The 18,773-nt window shown below is 36.1% G+C and overlaps 1 protein-coding gene across 3 annotated transcripts in view; it reads left to right on the top strand.

Moving 5' to 3' along the window:
- Nucleotides 1–18,458, top strand: part of LOC149562798 (F-box protein At4g02760-like) — a 58,830-nt gene extending 40,372 nt beyond the window's left edge. The window contains exons 3-13 of one of the 3 annotated variants that reach the window (XM_089826258.1): nt 15,992–16,132; nt 16,219–16,329; nt 16,515–16,600; nt 16,701–16,822; nt 16,941–17,005; nt 17,185–17,257; nt 17,376–17,438; nt 17,605–17,666; nt 17,751–17,825; nt 17,920–18,080; nt 18,177–18,458. In XM_089826258.1, the coding sequence (XP_089682384.1) occupies nt 15,992–16,132; nt 16,219–16,329; nt 16,515–16,600; nt 16,701–16,822; nt 16,941–17,005; nt 17,185–17,257; nt 17,376–17,438; nt 17,605–17,666; nt 17,751–17,825; nt 17,920–18,076 (955 nt within the window). In that variant the 3' untranslated portion in view covers nt 18,077–18,080; nt 18,177–18,458. Of the gene's footprint in view, nt 1–15,991; nt 16,133–16,218; nt 16,330–16,514; nt 16,601–16,700; nt 16,823–16,940; nt 17,006–17,184; nt 17,258–17,375; nt 17,439–17,604; nt 17,667–17,750; nt 17,826–17,919 lie in introns of all 3 variants that reach the window. The other 2 variants (XM_089826259.1, XM_089826257.1) reach the window with 2 other exon arrangements.
- Nucleotides 18,459–18,773: the final 315 nt, after the last annotated feature.

The raw sequence follows: 18,773 nt of genomic DNA, 5'->3' as shown, positions 1-18,773 counted from the left end.
TTTTTCTAGTTCACATAACAATATAAATCAAGCTGTTCAGAAGTTTCAGTTCTCGCCGTATGTTTCCCACTCCCAGTGGCCTAGTGCGGGAGATACTAGACAAATACTCATTGGATCTTACTTCTTCAATGTCTGAGTTCCTGTCACTGTTGAAGTAGATTTGCATGTCATGCTTCTCCTTCTCTTCAGGTTTGTTTGCTTCTTTCTTATTGTTCTTGTTGTGGAATTCCATAAGTTCTTTATGGAATGTAGGATTAATTTCCGTGTTATATGCCCAACCTCTTGCCCGTTGACTGTCACAATGCCGTCTCCCAACAGGTTCAATGCCTGTCACAATGCCGTTGCATTTGAATTCTCCATTGTGACTGTCACCTGCATTGCAACAATAATGTATTTGAGTCATTTATTAGACTTCAAGGTGCCCTTCTTACCAAATTAAATTTCTCATTATTTCAAGCTTTCAAATTGAACCAAAGAACTTTAGTAGAAAGTGACAATGAAAACACATTATACAACTCAATATTTTTCACATAACCAATTATAATATTTATTGATATCCCAATTAATCAGACCAGTCCATTAATTGCTCATTTTTGAAGACATCTTTAAAACTTTTGATACTCATTAATTGCACTTTTATTTTTATTGATAATAGGCTTGTGCCTTGATTTTATTAATATTGTAAATATTTTTACATTTTATTCGTGTTCAAAGTGTAGGTACCTCGGGAAAATGAACGGGGTAAGAAAACCCCTGGTCTCGCTTTGGACAAATGTCCTGTATACAAAAAATACAACTGCCTCACACCTTATATGAGATCTTTAAGAAGGCAAACATTCTTTTACAAGAAAAGTTGAGAAATGTCCCTTTTGGGATGCTTACATCTACATTTTTGAGCTTTGATTACGAGCTCTGAGAAGACTGCTGTCCTTAATGCAGTCTTCTAAGTGAGGGTTTTGTGAATGACTGGTTAAATAAGCATGGCTGATCAAGTGAGTGTGAAAATCCTTTGATCTGAAACGTAATGTAAGACTATTTCATGGTTTGGAAATTTGGGGAGTTGACTTGTTTGTAGTTGCTTTGTAAAAGACAGCTAATTAGGCCTAGTTTGAGGGGTGCAAGGTAATGGTCCGGGCAGATGGTCCAAAGGAGTCATCTAGTTTTGAAGTATTTAATAGGATTCCCAAAATGGTATCTAGAAGTATAGTTTATTTGGTTGATGTTTTGGAAAAGTTTGAAGTAAAATTGAGATTACCCGTTTTGTAGGGCTACTAAGAATAGGCCTAGTTGCTGGCCGGATAAGTGTTTGGTGTTTGACCTGTTGAAGAGAGTAAGTACAGACCTTTGTATTATGATGGCTGGGATGTGTTGGGACCCTTGAAGGTGTTGGAATAAGCCATTGAATTTGGGAACCATAAAGTAGTGGTTTGGTGTAGCTTTGTGAAGGAGGGAAACCAAGTAAGTCTAAAGGTTTTGAAGCCTTAGTTGTGTCAATCAGTTGGATCATTTTAGAAATTGTTTGGGATTCAGGTTGCTCCTCATCTTATTGGTATCAAAGATACTAACAGATCCTTGAAGGGATAAGTGAGTAGGTACTCGTGTTGAAAATTGGGTGTAGGGGTGAAGATGCCTCCAAAGAACCAAATGGCTAGGGAAATTTAAAAGATGAGAGAAGCTATGGAGCAAGGGATAGAGAGTTGAGGGTCAATAGGAAACAAGAAAGACAAGGAGGAGGTTGTAGAGGCAGTGCAGATAGAGGTAGGGGCAACAAAACCAACAATGAAGGACAAGGATAAGGAAGTAATGACAGAGGTAAGGAACCAATTTTTGGTTAGAGAAGAGGATATAGAGGTGGAGGAAGATTTGGTTCAGGTAGAGGTACAAGGGTGTTCATAGGCAGGTGTTTCGCATGCAATGAGGTAGGGCACACATTAGTTAAGTGTCCACTGAATGATAAAAGTGGTAGGAGGGTTGAGAAAAAAGTTCAGTCAGTACGAAAAGAGGGCTAAGAAGTCAGGGCCCATGGTGGTGTATATCTTTGTTTTTGACTAAGTTTAAAGATTGCTGGAGAGATGACGATGTTTATAAGGGACCACAGTAACAAGTGCAATAGGAGGTATTCATTTATAGAACCCAATGCAAGAGTCAAGGTAAGAAATGCAAGATGATTATTGATTTAGTTATGCGGGTTTTAACTACATGTGAGCCGAGTCAGGCCTGACGAGTTTTCATGACCTGACCATGTAACCCGATGGGTCATGAGCCATGACCTGCATGACTCACAAAGCCTGTGGGTCATGCCATGACCCACTGTGTCCATAGGTCATGATCTGGGCTGTGGCAGCCACAAGTTGCCAATTAAAAATTTAAAAATCACCACTAACTTTTTTTTTTTGCATATGCATTCTAATTTGCCCTAAATGGATTTCTAGTTGCTTGTTATGAGAATTAGAGAGAAAAGTGAGAGGGAGGAAAAAGAGAAGCCATATGCTTGCAACCAGCAGTGAGGAAGAACATCAAGGAGACTTTAAATCACATTGGGGAAGCAATAGGTTTGCATTGAGAGCCTCAAAGAGTCCATTGCAAGACTTCTCAACTCATTTGAAAGAGTTAAGTGTTAAATTTTGTAGATTTCGTAGGTTTTACCTTTTTTGTATATTTGCTGATTTTTCATTTATTTTTTATTTTTTCAACTTTCCAAATCTTGAATGTTTTCAATTAAAATGTAAAGTGCACACTTCCATGAGAGAAGTAGAGCAATAGAAAACCCTTGATTTTATTAAGGAAAAAAATGTAAACATATATTTTGCTGATTTTTCTATAATACATTATACGATGCACAAATTTGGCTTTTTCCCTAATTTTGTCTTATTGCAACAGCCTTCAAGTTTTGAAAACAGTATTTCTTATTCTTCTCAATGCCTCCAAAGTGTGAATCTTGGAATATACTGAAGAGTTTCCAAGTAGACAAAAAAAACCAAACAAAATGCATGTTTTGTAAAGAAACTTTTCATGGTGGCATTAATAGGCTTAAAAACCATATTGCCGACATGCTTGGCAATGATGCTGAGCTATGTTTATTGGCAACTCCTGAGGCAATTCGATTCTGTAATGTCTGGTTAGAAAAGCATGCAAAAGATAAAGAAACTAAAAATAAGCAACAAGAAGAGATAAACGCTATTGGCTTCCATTCATCTATAGCCACAACGATATCTGCATCCACATCTGTAGGCTATGTTGGAAAGGGTTCTTCCATGCCTCCCTTTTGCCCTAGTATTAGTGCTAGTACTTATACTGCTGGTCCTTATAATGGCACTATTATCCTTGGCCCTAGAGTTCAGAAATTGAAATTGGACTGTTGCTTTGTGCCACAGACTACTGTTGGTACGCAACCCTTGCTTGAGCACATGGGTTGGAACAAGGAGGTCCATGATGCTACAAAAAAAACAAATTTGCACGTTTTGTTACTTTTGCAACATTCCATTTGTTGCAGCCAGACAATTCTATTTGATTTGATTGCTTTACATTTAAAATTTATAGTTTTGAAGTTGAAGTTTGCTTTGTCTTGTTAGGATTTCTTAGACAAAAAATAACAATTACATGCAAATATACCCAATATGACAAAGGAATAAAGCACTCATAAACGAAACATAGACACAAAGATATAACGTGATTCACTCAATCTTTGGCAATGTCCCACCAAACAAAGAGTCCAATGTTATTATCCAGTAAATTCGACTTGTTACCGTCTTCAATCTCCCTTACAACTCAATACCACTACAAGTGTTGGATACAATTGTTCAATTGTGTGTTGTCTTTGATGTCACACAAATATCATACCAGTCATTAGATAGTGTCTACCGAGCTCAGAAGGTCAGCAAGGCAAATGATAGTGTCTACCGAGCTCAGAAGGTCAGCAAAGCAAAGGATAGTGTCTACCGAGCTCAGAAGGTCAGCAAGGCAAAGAACAATGTTTACCGAGCTTTCAAGGTAATCAAAGAAATTTAGTTCTTATTGAGCTCACTCGGTAATCGAAGAAAATGTGACAAAAACAGTTCTTATCGAGTTCACTCGGTCATCAAAGGTAATTTGGAAGAAGCAGTTCTTACCGAGGGATTTAGTTCTTACCGAGAAAGCTCGGTAGACAAAGGATTTTAAGGATATTGCAATGTTAACCGAGCCAAGATGGTTAACTCAGAAAATTTCTAGAAGCAGTATTTACGAAGCAGGGTCGGCCAGTAAAGGATTTCATTGTTTTATGAGATAATGTTTATTTGTTCAGAGTAATATTTGTAGCCGACTGATGTACGGTTTATTGGTAAATGTAACATGTAAATGGGCTGACTTGACAATCTGAATGGTATAAGTAAGAGGTCAAGTTGCGAATTCTAAAATGTATGAAAAAAAAAAATGTGGAATTAATGTGATATGAAGACTGATTGTTGTGGAAGCAGATTTGAAGGATGATCAGAGATCATTGAGGAGCAGCAGAGCCATATTTGATCAAGGAGTATCTAATGATGCTGAACAGAGACCTGTAACCAACAAATTTAGTTGCATCTTGTTCAGGTCAATTCATTGTTGCTTTTTAGCCATCGTAGCAGTGATTTCAAATCTCTTAACAGAGTTGGTTTAATAGCTATTTTGTAAATCCTCTAACAAGGTGACATTTCAGTTGAATTGTTCTAAAGACCTCTAGCAAGGCCACTCCTAACAGGGTGATTAAATCCTCTAATAGGGTCACACCTAATAGTGTGTATTGTAACTTTTAACAGGGTTGGCTCCTAATAGGGCTCACTTTAGAAGAGTGAAAAATTGGTGACTAGTTACTTGGTGGTTTTTCCCATATTGGGTTTTCACGTTAAATCTGGTGTCTCTTGTGTTCACTTTATTTTCAGTTACATGCATGAATGCTTGAAAAGAAAGTAATAGTTTAATTTACCAAGTTACAGCATTTGTTTACCAAGTATAAGCTCAGTAACTAGATCTTTAAGACATCTAAAGGATTTGTGGATTAATTTTTGTTAGTAACTAATTCACCCCCCTCTCAGTTACTCTATCTTTAATCCCAACAATTGGTATTAGAGCTTTTGGTGCTTATAGGAAAAGATTTCAAGGATCTAAGTTAAAGATCAGGATGTCTTACAAAAGGGAAATTCCAAGACTTAACAGGGACAACTTCTCAGCATGGCAAGGATTGATGAGGCTTCATCTGGCTTCTATTGGTGATACAGGGCTGAAGTACCTTGATGAAAAATATGAAGTACCTTCTGGTACATTATCTGTCAATGATATTGCTGAAAAGAAGACTCACAATAACATGATGATAGATATAGCATCTGCTCTGAGTTATGAAGAATTTGATGACACCAAGGATTGCAAAACTGCCTTTGAAATGTGGAACAAGCTGAAAGAAATCTATGGAGGAAATGATAATGTGAGAAGAGCCAAAGCAGAAAGTTTGAGAGGACAATTTGATCAAATGAGGATGAGAGAGGATGAAAACATTGCAAAGTATGTTGAAAGAGTTAAAGCATGTGTTAGTGCAATCAAAGCATCTGGAGGAGATATCAGTGAGGAGACAGTTATAAGTAAAATTCTTAGAACTCTACTTCCTATTTATGCAATCAGAGTCTCTGCAATTCAAGAAAGGAGATGTGAGGCAAATCATAAAATAAATTTAGAGGCCATAGTTGGAAGATTGACTGCATTTGAGCTAGACAACTATGACAATTATGTTCTAGCTGCCAAGAACGTTGAATCAACATTTGAAAGCAAACTTTCACTCAAAGAAAAAAGAAAAAAGATGAAGGATCCACAATCAGACAGTGATGAAGAATCAGAACAAAGTTCAGACAGTGATCTTGAGGTGGTTGAAGCTCTACTAGCAAGAAAATATTCAAGAGGCAAAGGGAAATACAAAGGTAAGGTTTCTCTAATTTGTTTCTTTTGTGAAGAAATTGGACATATTGCTGCTAGGTGCCCAAATAAGCAGAACAAAGATGAGAAGAAAGGTCACAAATACAATGGCAAGAAAGACTTAAAATCATTCAAGGATAAAGGTAAGAAAACATGTTTTATGGCAAAAGATTCTAATGATTTTGATGATGAAGAAGAAGATGAAATTGTCTACATTGCTATAAAAAATGAATCTGATAATGATGAGGAAATGGCACTAATTTCTCATATGAGCAGAAATGATACATGGATTATAGATAGTGGTTGTTCTCATCACATGACTAGTGATAAAACTAAGTTTGAATATTGTGAAGACTATGATGGTGGCAGTGTAAGATTTGGTAACAATGAACCTTGTTGTATAAGAGGAAAAGAAAGAATCTCACTAACCAAGGAACTTATATGTGATAATGCATATTGGATAGAAGAACTAAAGCACAATTTGTTGAGTGTGGCATAGCTACTCAATAATGGATTCAAAGTAGAATTTATGCATGGAAAAGCAAGATTGTTGGATGGCAAAGGAAAGCTGATTGGATTAGGCACTCAAACAAAAGGTAACTTATTTTATCTTGAACTTGGTGAATGTTCATGTTTCATTGCTCAAATTGAAGAAAGCTGGTTATGGCATAGGAGGTTGTGTCATGTAAACTTTGACAATTTAATAAAAATCAGTAAATTCAGGAAAGTAAGAGGTATTCCTACCATAAAGAAATCTGAGGTTGGTCTATGCAAAAATTGTCAAATTGGTAAAATGGGAAAGACTAGTTTTAAAAGCAAGAACTATCAGATTGGAGAAGTTCTAGAAATTGTGCATACTGATTTGTGTGGACCTATTGGCATTGAAAGTTATACTGGTGAAAAATTCTTCATTCTATTTGTTGATGATTATTCAAGAATGATGACTGTCATGTATCTTAGAGAGAAATCAGAAGCATTTGAAAAGTTCAAATGGTATTTGGCCAGAGTAAAAAATGAAACAGGCAAAAGATTGAAATGCTTAAGGTTTGACAGAGATGGTGAATTCATTTCACATGAGTTCAATAACTTTTGCATTGAAAGAGGAATCAAAAGATAGGTTTCAGCACCTAGAACTCCTGAACAAAATGGAATAGCAGAAAGAAGGAATAGATCTATAGTGGATTGTGCAAGAACTTTAATGATTGAGAAAGACATTGCTATCAAATACTGGAAGGAAGCTATCAGCACTGCAGTTCATACCTTGAACTGAGTACAGCTGAAAAAAGACTCCTTCAAAACACCCTATGAGTTGTGGTATGGCTACAAACTCAATATAAGTTATCTAAAAGTATTTGGAAGCAAATGTTACATTTTGAAAGAATCTAGAAAAGGTAAATTGGATGTAAAAAGTGATGAAGGAATATTTTTGGGATACTTTTGCAAAAGCAAAGCATATAGATGTTTGAACTTATCTACTCACAAAGTTATAGAAAGTGCACATGTGAAAGTTGATGAGTTTGCAGAAAGAACAGAAGAAGAAAGCAAAAAGGAACCCGAAGACTATAGAAGATTTGTTTACATTGAACCTGATACAATGCCAAGTATACCTATTACTCAAGAATCCTCAACTCCAGAGTCTTCAGTTATCGAGTCAGAGGAAGTTCAAACCGAGCTAATACCTCCAGAGCTGCAAGAACCCAAGTTGCAAACAGAAGCTACCGAGTTAGCATTTATCGAACCCGAGCAACTAGAATCAGAATCAGAAGTTGAGACACAGAAGGATAACAATGCAAGTCATTCAAAAGGCAAGGAGCTCGTGTTAGCCAAGTATGTCAGAAAGCATCATGCACTAGATCAGATCATTGGTGATAAATCAGAAGGAACAATGACAAGAAGTAAGTTGAAAGGCACTTGTTTACTTGCTGATTTTGAACCTAGAAATGTCAAAGATACACTAGACAATGAAAGTTGGATTGAAGTTATGAATGAAGAAATAGAACAAATAGAGAAAAACAAAACATGGACTCTTGTACCTAGACCAAAAGACAAGAATGTGATTGGAACAAAGTGGGTATTCAGAAACAAACTAAATGAAGATGGTAAGGTATCAAGGAACAAAGCTAGACTAGTATGCAAGGGATACTCTCAAGAAGAAGGTGTAGACTATGGAGAAACCTTTGCTCCTGTTGCAAGATTGGAAGGTGTCAGAACCTTACTTGCATATGCTGCATTCAAAGGATACAAAGTTTATCAGATGGATGTCAAGTCAGCATTTCTCAATGGCATATTGGAGGAAGAGGTTTACATTGAGCAGCCTGAAGGTTTTGTTGATTCAGACAAGAAGGACATGGTCTGCAAATTGCATAAAGCATTATATGGTCTGAAACAAGCCCTTGGAGCATGGTATGAAATATTGCATAACTATCTTATTCAGATTGGTTTTCAAAGAACTAATGACAACAGCAGTTTGTACATAAAGGAAGGACCAGATAAGAAGATTGTTTTGGCAGAAATATTTGTAGATGATACTTTGTTTACAGGAAATGATGATCTTTGCAAAGAATTTTCAGAACAAATGAACAAGGAATTTGAAATGTCAATGTTTGGTGAAATAAAAATCTTTGTTGGTCTTCAAATTCAGCAGAATAAGAATGACATTTATATCACTCAATCTAAATACATTAAGGAGATACTGAAAAAGTTTGGTATGGAAGACTGCAAACCAGTTGCGACTCCTATGTGTACTGGATTAAAACTGACAAAGGATGATGAATCAAGGGAAGTGGATCAGACATTGTATAGATCTATGATTGGAAAGTTGCAATATGTAGTGCACACAAGACCAGACATTGCCATTGCAGTAGGGATTGTAGCAAGATTCTCAGCAAAACCAAAAGAAAATCACATGATGGCAATCAAAAGGATCATGAGATACTTAAAAGGAATTGAAGATTATGGATTATGGTATAAACTTGGAGGAAAACTGGATTTAAAGGTGTTCATTGATGCAGATTGGGTAGGAAATATTGATGACAGAAAGAGCACAAGTGGAGGAGCTTTCTTTCTCGGAAAAAGGTTGGTTTCTTGGACAAGCAAAAAGCAGAATTGTACATCTCAATCCACAACAAAGGCTGAATATGTTGCAGCAGCAGTAAATTGCTCAAACATTGTGTGGTTTAAACAATTATTGAAAGGTATGAAGCAAGAAATCATAGAACCAGTTGTTATGTTTTGTGATAACACAAGTGCAATTAACATCTCCAAGAATCCAGTGATGCATTCAAATATCACTTTGTTAGAGAATTGGTGCAAGAAAAGGAAATAAGATTGGAATATGTGCATACAAAGGAACAAATTGCTGACATATTCACAAAGCCTTTACCTAAGGATGCATTCTTGTATCTAAGAGGTAAGTTAGGGGTCATTCCCCTATTTGAAGCTCACTAAAATACAGTTTTAGTGATGCATCAACAGGAACAGAATTGAAAATCTATCAGTTGATGCAGCAAACCAATGAAGATATTGCATATGAATCAGTACATTAGGTACCATGTTATTCAGTTGTTTTGAGTTGTCTTTGGCATGTGTTGTTAAAGAGGGAGAATATATCTGTCTGAAATTTGCAAATAATAAGAATTTGTGTAAGAGGGAGAGATTATTATGAAAGAGGGAGTTTTGTATTCTATCATTAAAAGAGTTGTTTTCAAATTTCATTCTGCTATGACATGTGTTGCCATCAATGCCAAAGAGGGAGATTGTTGGATACAATTGTTCAATTGTGTGTTGTCTTTGATGTCACACAAATATCATACTAGTCATCAGATAGTGTCTATCGAGCTCAGAAGGTCAGCAAGGCAAAGGATAGTGTCTACCGAGCTCAGAAGGTCAGCAAGGCAAAGGATCGTGTCTACTGAGCTCAAAAGATCAGCAAGGCAAAGGACTGTGTCTACCGAGCTTTCAAGGTAATCAAAGAAATTTAGTTCTTACCGAGCTCACTCGGTAATCGAAGAAAATGTGATAGAAACAGTTCTTACCGAGTTCACTCGGTCATCAAAGGCAATTTGGAAGAAGCAGTTCTTACCGAGGGATTCAGTTCTTACTGAGCAAACTCGGCAGCCAAAGGATTTTAAGGATATTGCAATGTTAACGGAGTCAAGATGGTTAACTCAGGAAATTTTCAGAAGCAGTATTTACCAAGTAGGGTCGGCCAATAAAGGATTTCATTGTTTTATGAGATAACGTTTATTTATTCAGAGTAATATCTGTAGCCAACTGATGTATGGTTTATTGGTAAATGTAACATGTAAATGGGCCAACTTGACAATCTGAATGGTATAAGTTGCGAATTCTAAAATGTATGAAAAAAAAAAAGTGGAATTAATGTGATATGAAGACTGATTGTTGTGGAAGTAGATTTGAAGGATGATCAGAGATCATTGAGGAGCAACAGAGCCATATTTGATCAAGGAGGATCTAATGATGTTGAACAGAGACCTGTAACCAGCAAATTCAGTCGCATTTTGTTCAGGTCAATTCATTGTTGCTTTCTAACCATTGTAGCAGTGATTTCAAATCTCTTAACAGAGTTGGTTTAACAGCCATTTTGTAAATCTTCTAACAAGGTGATAGTTCAATTGAATTGTTCTAAAGACCTCTAGCCAGGCTGCTCCTAACAGGGTGATTAAATCCTCTAACAGGGTCACACCTAACAGTGTGTATTGTAACTTTTAACAGGGTTGGCTCCTAATCGGGCTCACTTCAGAAGAGTGAAAAATTGGTGACTAGTTACTTGGTGGTTTTTCCCATATTGGGTTTCCACTTTAAATCTGGTGTCTCTTGTGTTCACTTTATTTTCAGTTACATGCATGAATGCTTAAAAAGAAAGTAATAGTTTAATTTACCAAGTTACAACATTTGTTTACCGAGTATAAGCAGTAACTAGATCTTTAAGACATCTAAGGGATTTGTGGATTAATTTTTGTTAGTAACTGATTCACCCCGCCTCTCAGTTACTCTATCTTTAATCCCAACATACAAGAAGTTATATACCCTCTTTAGAAAAACCCTAACCCTAATCCTAAGCCAAAATATGAAATATTGGCTTAACAAGTTAACCCGAAACATACTTGGCAAGTCGACCTTGGGAAATGGTTGACAAGCCAACTTGAAAATGCTTGAGGAGTTCTCGATTTTTAAATTTTTAAATTTTAAATTTTAATTTTTTTTTAATGAAAACTGTATACAGTACTTGCCAAATCAGTCTCCACAAATCAACATGTCTAGTGATTAATCATAATCTATTTGTGACATGCCCTTATTGGCAAGGCATGATAGTTGTCATAACCATTTGTGGGGTAGGCTTCAAATCCCCTATTGATGTTGAGCTAAGTGAGCCTCTCTTGTTAGAAATGGTTAATGATATGAAACTTGAGCTAGAGGACCATAGATAGTCTTGAAACCAAAATGGTTGCACCATCATGACATATGGTCGGACAGATAGGAGGAATAAGATGCTCCTAAATTTTAGTATTACCAGTGGAGGTGATTGATCATTCTACCATCCTAAATGCAGTGAATAATTTAATTTATATTTTGATTTGCCAATTGATCCATGAAATTGATAATTAGTTTGCTTTACTTTTAGGATCCGTACTATTCTTGTAGTTTATTGATGCTTCCTCACATGTGAAGAATGCCACAAACTTATGTGAGGTTATTGAGGAAGTTATACATGAGGTGGGGGAAGAAAATGTGGTGCAGGTGGTGACAAATAATGCAACGAGTTATGTTGTTGCAGGTAAACTTTTAGCTTTTGAATCTTTGATTAAGAGGCATATTTGATTTTATGCAAGATTTTCTTAACACGTCTAAAATTCTATTTAATTAAAAATTGCTGTAGGTAAACTTTTGATGGAGAGGCGCCCCAAAAGATTTGGTCTCCATGTGCGGTTCATTGCCTTGACCTCATGTTAGAGGATATAAGTAAGTTGGAATGGGTCAAATCATGTGTTGGTAAGGCCAAATAGATTTGTAAGTTTATTTGCAATCATGCATTGGTCCTTACCATGATGAGGCAATACACAAGGCAAAAGGAGTTGGCTTGTGTTGGTATCATGAGGTTTGCCTCGAATTTTCTCACACTAAAATCCTTGTTGAAATCAAATGCAACTTTGAGACACATGTTCGTTGGTGAGGAGTAGACTGCCTCAACCCATGCTACGACCACTACAGGGAATGGTGTAGTAGATTGTATTTTTGATGAGTGGATTTTGGACCTTTGGTGTAGAGATCATAGAGGTAAATATACTTTTGTTTTGTTTGTATCTTTTGCAATTTGCCTTATTTTAAATTTTTAATGCACACTCGTGACCTAAGTGTTTCTTATTAACATTATATGTAGGCCACTAATCCCCTCGTAGTTCTACTACGAGTTGTCGACGGGGAGAAGTCCTCTATGAGCTACATATATGAGGGCATGGATAGGGCCAACGAGGCCATTAGATCCAAGTATGCATGAGTTGAGGATAAGTATGGCCCCTTTTGAGAGATCATTGATAGAAGATGGCAAAACCAACTTTACAAGCCCTTTCATACAACTTATTTCCTCAATCCATCATTTTTTTTCCTTGATAACTTTGAGGTGGATGAGGAGGTTCTTAGTGGCATATACATGATGCAAAAGATGACTAGCACATCTATAGTGCAAGAGATAGATGCATATTATTATCAACAAGGGGTGATTTTCATAAGCAAGATGCTCAAACAGAATTGCAGCCAGGTAGAAATATATGTTAAACTTAAGATTCTTAAGTTTATGACTTATGCATTTTGATTTATGATCTATCCTTAAAATTGGAAATGGTGCTGATTTTTTCTTTTCCTTATTTTATATAGATGGTGGCACATGTTTGGGTCTACAACCCCAAACCTTAAAAAACTTGCCATCTGTATTTTGAGTTAGCCATGCGGCGCTTCTGGATGTGAGTGCAATTGGTCTATACTAGTGTTCTACGTGAACACATCCCTTATGGTTTTAGGGTCGTACACATCTTGGGGAAGAAACGAGGATGTGGGGATGGATTTTTGCTGTCCCCTTTTTGCAAACTTCAAAGATGTCCTTGAAACAACCAAATTTTTTTGTACGAAACTTGGGTAAAGGCAAAACACCTCCCAAAATTAAAAAAATTTTTTTTTTTGCTGATCGCGTGGGTCCCTAGTTATCATAAAGACATAACAAAAATATGCAAACAATACTTGGTCCTTTAAAACACTAAAACACTAACTCTTCTACTCAATTTTAGATCTGACATACTTGCTAAGAGGAAGGAAAAAAATAGAGCATCAACAATTGCGAGAAAAAATTGCATTTAGTATCTACTATTTACTATTTTAGTTGGACTTCTCTTTATTTCATTTTGATTTCATTCATGATACTTGGAGCCTTTAGGCATTTTGATGTTTGCTATATAATATATATGCATGTTATATTGTAATAATGGAAGTACTTAGTATATGTCATTTGATAATTTTTAATGTATTGATCTTCTAAAATGTTTATGGTGAATGGTTTATCAATGTTTTGATATTCATATTTGAATTCTGTTCCTATATTTAAAAAAAATATGTTTTTAATTGCCGTCCCCTGAGGTCTCGTCTCCTAAATTTTGGCTTTGACCCGTACTTGTACCGGAAACACATCCACGTCCCCTAAAACGTCCCCATCTGGAAACTTTGTGGAGCATAGGTCTATATTCGAGTACATCCCCTCAAAGAGGCATAATAGACTATCTGCAGAGAGGTTGAATGATCTCGTCTTCGTTCATTACAACCCTTGTCTTAGGACCAGACATTTTGGACACTAACTCTTTCTCCAATCACTTTAGCAACGATTGATCCAAAGTTCGACTGGCTCATTGAGTCTACCGATCCTGTCTCCATTGAGGAGCATGAGTGGGTTGACCAGGCAGATAGGCTGAGGTTGTGGATATACCAAAGGAGGAAGATAGAGCATGATCAGCTGCCACTGCAGCTGATGTTGATCAGAGTGGCACTTCACAAGGAAAGATTGTGGCTTGCCAGTCACGTAGGACCTACCTCAGATGCATTTGTAGGAAGCAAACAAACTACTTTGAGGTTGAGCTGAGCTAGAGCTTGAGCCATAAACTTGTTTTTGTTTACAGTTTACACATGATTGAAAACATTTGATGTCATGGATTTTATCTAAGTTACCGATTCTGGTACTGGTTCTGATGTTGGTGCAGGGTTCTGATTCGCGGATGCGTGATTTTTTTTATAGAGATTTTGGAAGCGTTTATATATATATATATATATTTTAATTTTAAAAGTATACACACACACACACACACACACACACTATAATTCTGTGTGATTAAAACATTATTATATAATGCTGGTATAACTATCTCAGCAATCACACCCAGTAAATATTATGAAAGGTATTCTGAAATGAGGGAAGATCATTTTGGATCAAGAGAGCATCGGTGCAGAACCCAAGTGCATCCACACATCTGTGCGCACCAGCACCAACATCCGGGGCAAACCTGAGGGCACAGGTATTTAAGGATTTTATAGACATCTGATAATATTTATAATTCTGCATATCAATGTTTTCTATTTCTTTCACCTACAATTTACGTTTATACTTATGTGATGGATGCATGTTTATCCATGTGATCAAATGAGCTTCTATTTGATGATTTTATAGCATTTTAAAGATTTATTCAATAATGGGTGCTTGAAACAAGTTTTATATTGTGAAAAATCTTTGTTTTATCATTTTGTGGAGTCATAGCTGAGTCGTGGAGTCACGGCTCAAGTCGACCTTGCTGAGTTGTAGGTGAATCTGAGCCATGGAACTCTGCTTGGGACCAACATCATTCTTATTTTTGAAGGAAAAGTCATCATGAACAGGCATTTTCTCTGTACCATTAATGTTGATGTGGGTATTTGCTTGGGCGTTTTCACCAGTGTGTGCTATGTTATTCATTTGCCTGGGATTTAGCAGAGTCAAGGCAGTCATCACCAAACCTCGAACCAAACTGACACAGTACCTGGACGTGGCTCAAACCAGACCCAGGTCTGGCCATAAAACTGTCAAACTCAGTAGCTTAGCTTAAACTGTATTATTTATTTCTAGTAATTTTCTGTCCTTCAATTGAAAAGCCATTGCATTATGCTGCCTGAATTGAACTTAAAACTGCCTCAATAGAGTCATTATTGTTCCAAATTGAATTAAGTTGTAGAAATTTGATATTTCATGTTCTTGTTTTATGAAGCTATTGAGATGCTATGGTGTGCCAAGGCACAAAACAGGGAACTCTTATAACATGAATTCTGAGTATTTCTGATGCAAAAATTTTTAAATATGAAATAATATGAAATTTTAGATACACAGTGAAGACTTAATGAAATAAGAACAGAACATGAAATTTTTAAACTGCCCCCATTTTCCTTTTGGACCAAATAAATTCAAACTCATGGAAGCTGAAAATCTTACTAGAATCCATCTTCTCAAACACATTTTGCCCATACAATATTTGTTCATCATAATCAATGGGCACTAACTAATTTAAAAAATATGAAAGTAGAGAAGGAATAGGTGAGCATAGTTGCATTTTATGGGAACAATTTGGCAAGCAAAAATATAAGATATGACATAGTGCTGGCCAAGACTCATCAATAACTTGTAAAGGAGCCTAGAATGGACTAAATGTGAATCTAAGACATTTAACACCGGTAGATTAGGAAATATTATTTTATTAGTGGTTTCTTAGATAAAGAGTTGCACTTGGGAATACACAACTATTGTGGGAGAGCTATAAAGAATGGTTGTTTGGAGTTTAGAACTGTTTTTAGTGTGCGTGCTTTACATATACATGTATCTATGTTCATGTGTGTGTGCTAGAAGCAGAATACTCTGATGCTTTAACAAGATGATGTTAATAGTTCATAGTTGCCCTCCATCTTTTTTATTAGCAATTTCCTCATCATGAATTGCTTGCAAATAAAAGATTTTTATCTACCATAACCTTGGAGTACACATGATTATTAGGTCTCTAAGGCTTGGGATTTCAGGATCTGCAGATGCCTTGGATAGTCCTTGGCTCTATAGGAATTACAAGGAAGCTAGGGGCGCATCCATGTTAACAAGGTCATGCCTTGATATACTTATTTCAGAAAATGGTATGGTTGGGTAAGTTATGATTCAAAGTTCTCTGATTTGCATTTCTTTGTAGTACATATGAATATCTGCTTAGCTGATTTCAACTGATATTTCAGGTCACTGCTAAAGACTCTTCACTTATTCAATGTTTATGAAATAGATAACGTTGCTCTGTGTACTGCATTATATTCCTGTCCATCTCTCTGTGACCTGGAACTTGTGAAGCTGTAAGTACACTAGTAAAGTCTTTTTTTCTAGTTATTTACACTGTTGACATTAGAAGAAGCATTGGAACAAATTTTGCATCTAATGATTGTCTTACTCTGTCGTTATGTTTTAAAACAACTTTTCTGAATACATTTTAGTTGCTTCAAGGGAAGCGTCTAATGGAAACTGATGATTTTTGTTACAGCAATGTTCAACTCAAGTCAGTTTTATCTTGCCTAAGCTCTCGCTGTCACTTTTTGGAACGATTATGCTTTCAATCAAGAAAGATGGGTATGTAGTACTGGTCTTCTTTTCTGCATAAAATTCTGTGACTCTTCTTTTTCCATTTCTTCGTTAATCATGGTTTTAGTTCACTATTTGTATTTTGCAGTCAAAATTGAAGGTCTGAGAAGTCATACTTGTATCCAGTTCCTTACTGGCTGCCCAAAAATTTCGTCACTGTCACTGAAAGGTTTTAAGCTGAAAGATCAGGAATTGGATATGCTTCTTAAGGTGACTGACTTTTCTGTTAATTATATCTGCACTAACAAGAATGGCGAGTGGTTCATACGAAGACCAGCTCATTCTTTTTTAGAGTTTTGTAACCCTCTCTGGCTTTTTAAATTTGTAGGGATTTTGCAGTTTGAAGTTTGTGGATTTTTCCACAGCATCCAATGTTACTGGAACATTTCTCAGGTTTTTTGTTCTTGCAAGCCTGTTTTGTGTTATAGTTTTTCGTTTGTAACAAGAATTAATTTAAGGATAAATTTTACTACACACACTTCTGTAGAATTAAATTTATGAAAGGGTCGATTTTACCATAAAGTAAAATTCTTTTATAAAATTATAATGCCATTTAGTTGACTGGTTTACAGGAGTCTCGTTCACACTGGAAATGAACTGCAATTAGAAATGCTCATTCTGCGAGATTGCATGCATTTGAAAGAAGTGGGTGGTTATGTAATGTTTTTTTGGAATCTATTTCCTTGCCTGATTGATACTCCATATAAGCTAAGTTAGGCTGTTTTGAAGCATCTTAAGGCATTTTTTCGTGTTGTCTATGCAGGTGGAAGTTGATACATTTATATTTGCTTTGTGTGCTGGAGAGTGTAAATATCTTCAGTATCTAGTGAGCAAGTTTGTTTCTATGGAATTAGTCATTTTCATGGTTCTTATCCTCTCTGAGTTCACTAAGGGCAATTGTTTGGTGTTCAGAAGTTTGGCTTTATATTTCATTCTGTAATATATCTTTTAGGAGTACTTTCTAGTGTGTGCCATTCTTTGTTCTGAAACAGGATATATCAAACAAGAATGGCCTGGCTGTAGCTGACCGGTTCGGAAGGCATACACATCCTAGGTATTTCACAGGCTACTCAGTATTTTCAGGTAAAAGTTCTTTGTATTGTGACAGAGCAATTGATATCATGTGTTTCTTTTATAGTGTGGAGGGGATTGCACAGCTTCGGTCAGAAAGGCCCCAATTTCATTTGGTAGCTGAATTTCCAGATGAAAAAAGGTTAAAATTGTTAATGCCTTATAGTTGCTCTGCTTTTGACCAGTGTGTTTTTAGTTGCTTGCTCATTTATGAATATAATTCATCCTTTTTTTAGACAAACCAGCTGCAGTGACACTGATTCTACGCCATCTAGCTCTAGTGATAGCGATGAGAGTGAAGCACTAGAATGGGAGACACCATCATCTATTTCAATGTCTGACTTTTCCTCTGAGAGCACCGACATCGGTGGTTCTAGCAGTGATGCTGATTAGAATGGTAGTAACGAGGACATCTTTATCAAAATTTTGCTCTTTATGATCTAGAGCTTGTAAATAATGACCAGTTAGTGGAATCCGCTTTGTGATGAATCAGGATGATCCTCCAGGTAAATTGTGAGAGCATCTAGAAGTTTTGATGAAAGGTCAAATAAATCTGCCGGGGGAAGGGATGATGAGTTATAAATGTAAATGCGAATCCATAAAACAATTTTTCTTTTCAATGTTAATAATGTTTTAGGGTGTTGATTATAGCCTTCACTTGACCATCGAGGAATGGAAAGCACGTAAAAAATAGCCATTGTAGTTCTCTAGTTAAATAGCAATTTTTCTATTACAACTTCCATTGAACGATAAAATATATTTGAGTCTTCTTGAATCTTTGGCAAACTTCAATGGTTTCTTATTCTTTTATACGTGAATATAATCTGGCAAATTGACATAAATGAGAAGATTAGACATTTATAGCACACTTGATATGATCTGGCACATTTACATAACTGAAGAGTTTTAGACATTTATATCACACCTTAGTTTTGATAAAAACTCTTCCGCTTTTTTCAATTATTAAGATTTCCCGGGTTTGTCGAAAAACAGAAGCAATAGCACTGTCGTTAGGGAAGATTCTTCAGTAATTTTTCAACAAAAATTCGAGATACCTTTTATTATTTCGCTGTTTATTTACTTATTCGTA

The sequence above is a fragment of the Cupressus sempervirens genome, chromosome 4 (assembly GCF_028749045.1).
Source record: "Cupressus sempervirens isolate cs-2001-9-10 chromosome 4, ASM2874904v1, whole genome shotgun sequence".
NCBI lineage: Eukaryota > Viridiplantae > Streptophyta > Pinopsida > Cupressales > Cupressaceae > Cupressus > Cupressus sempervirens.
This window is presented reverse-complemented; position numbering and strand designations above follow the sequence as displayed.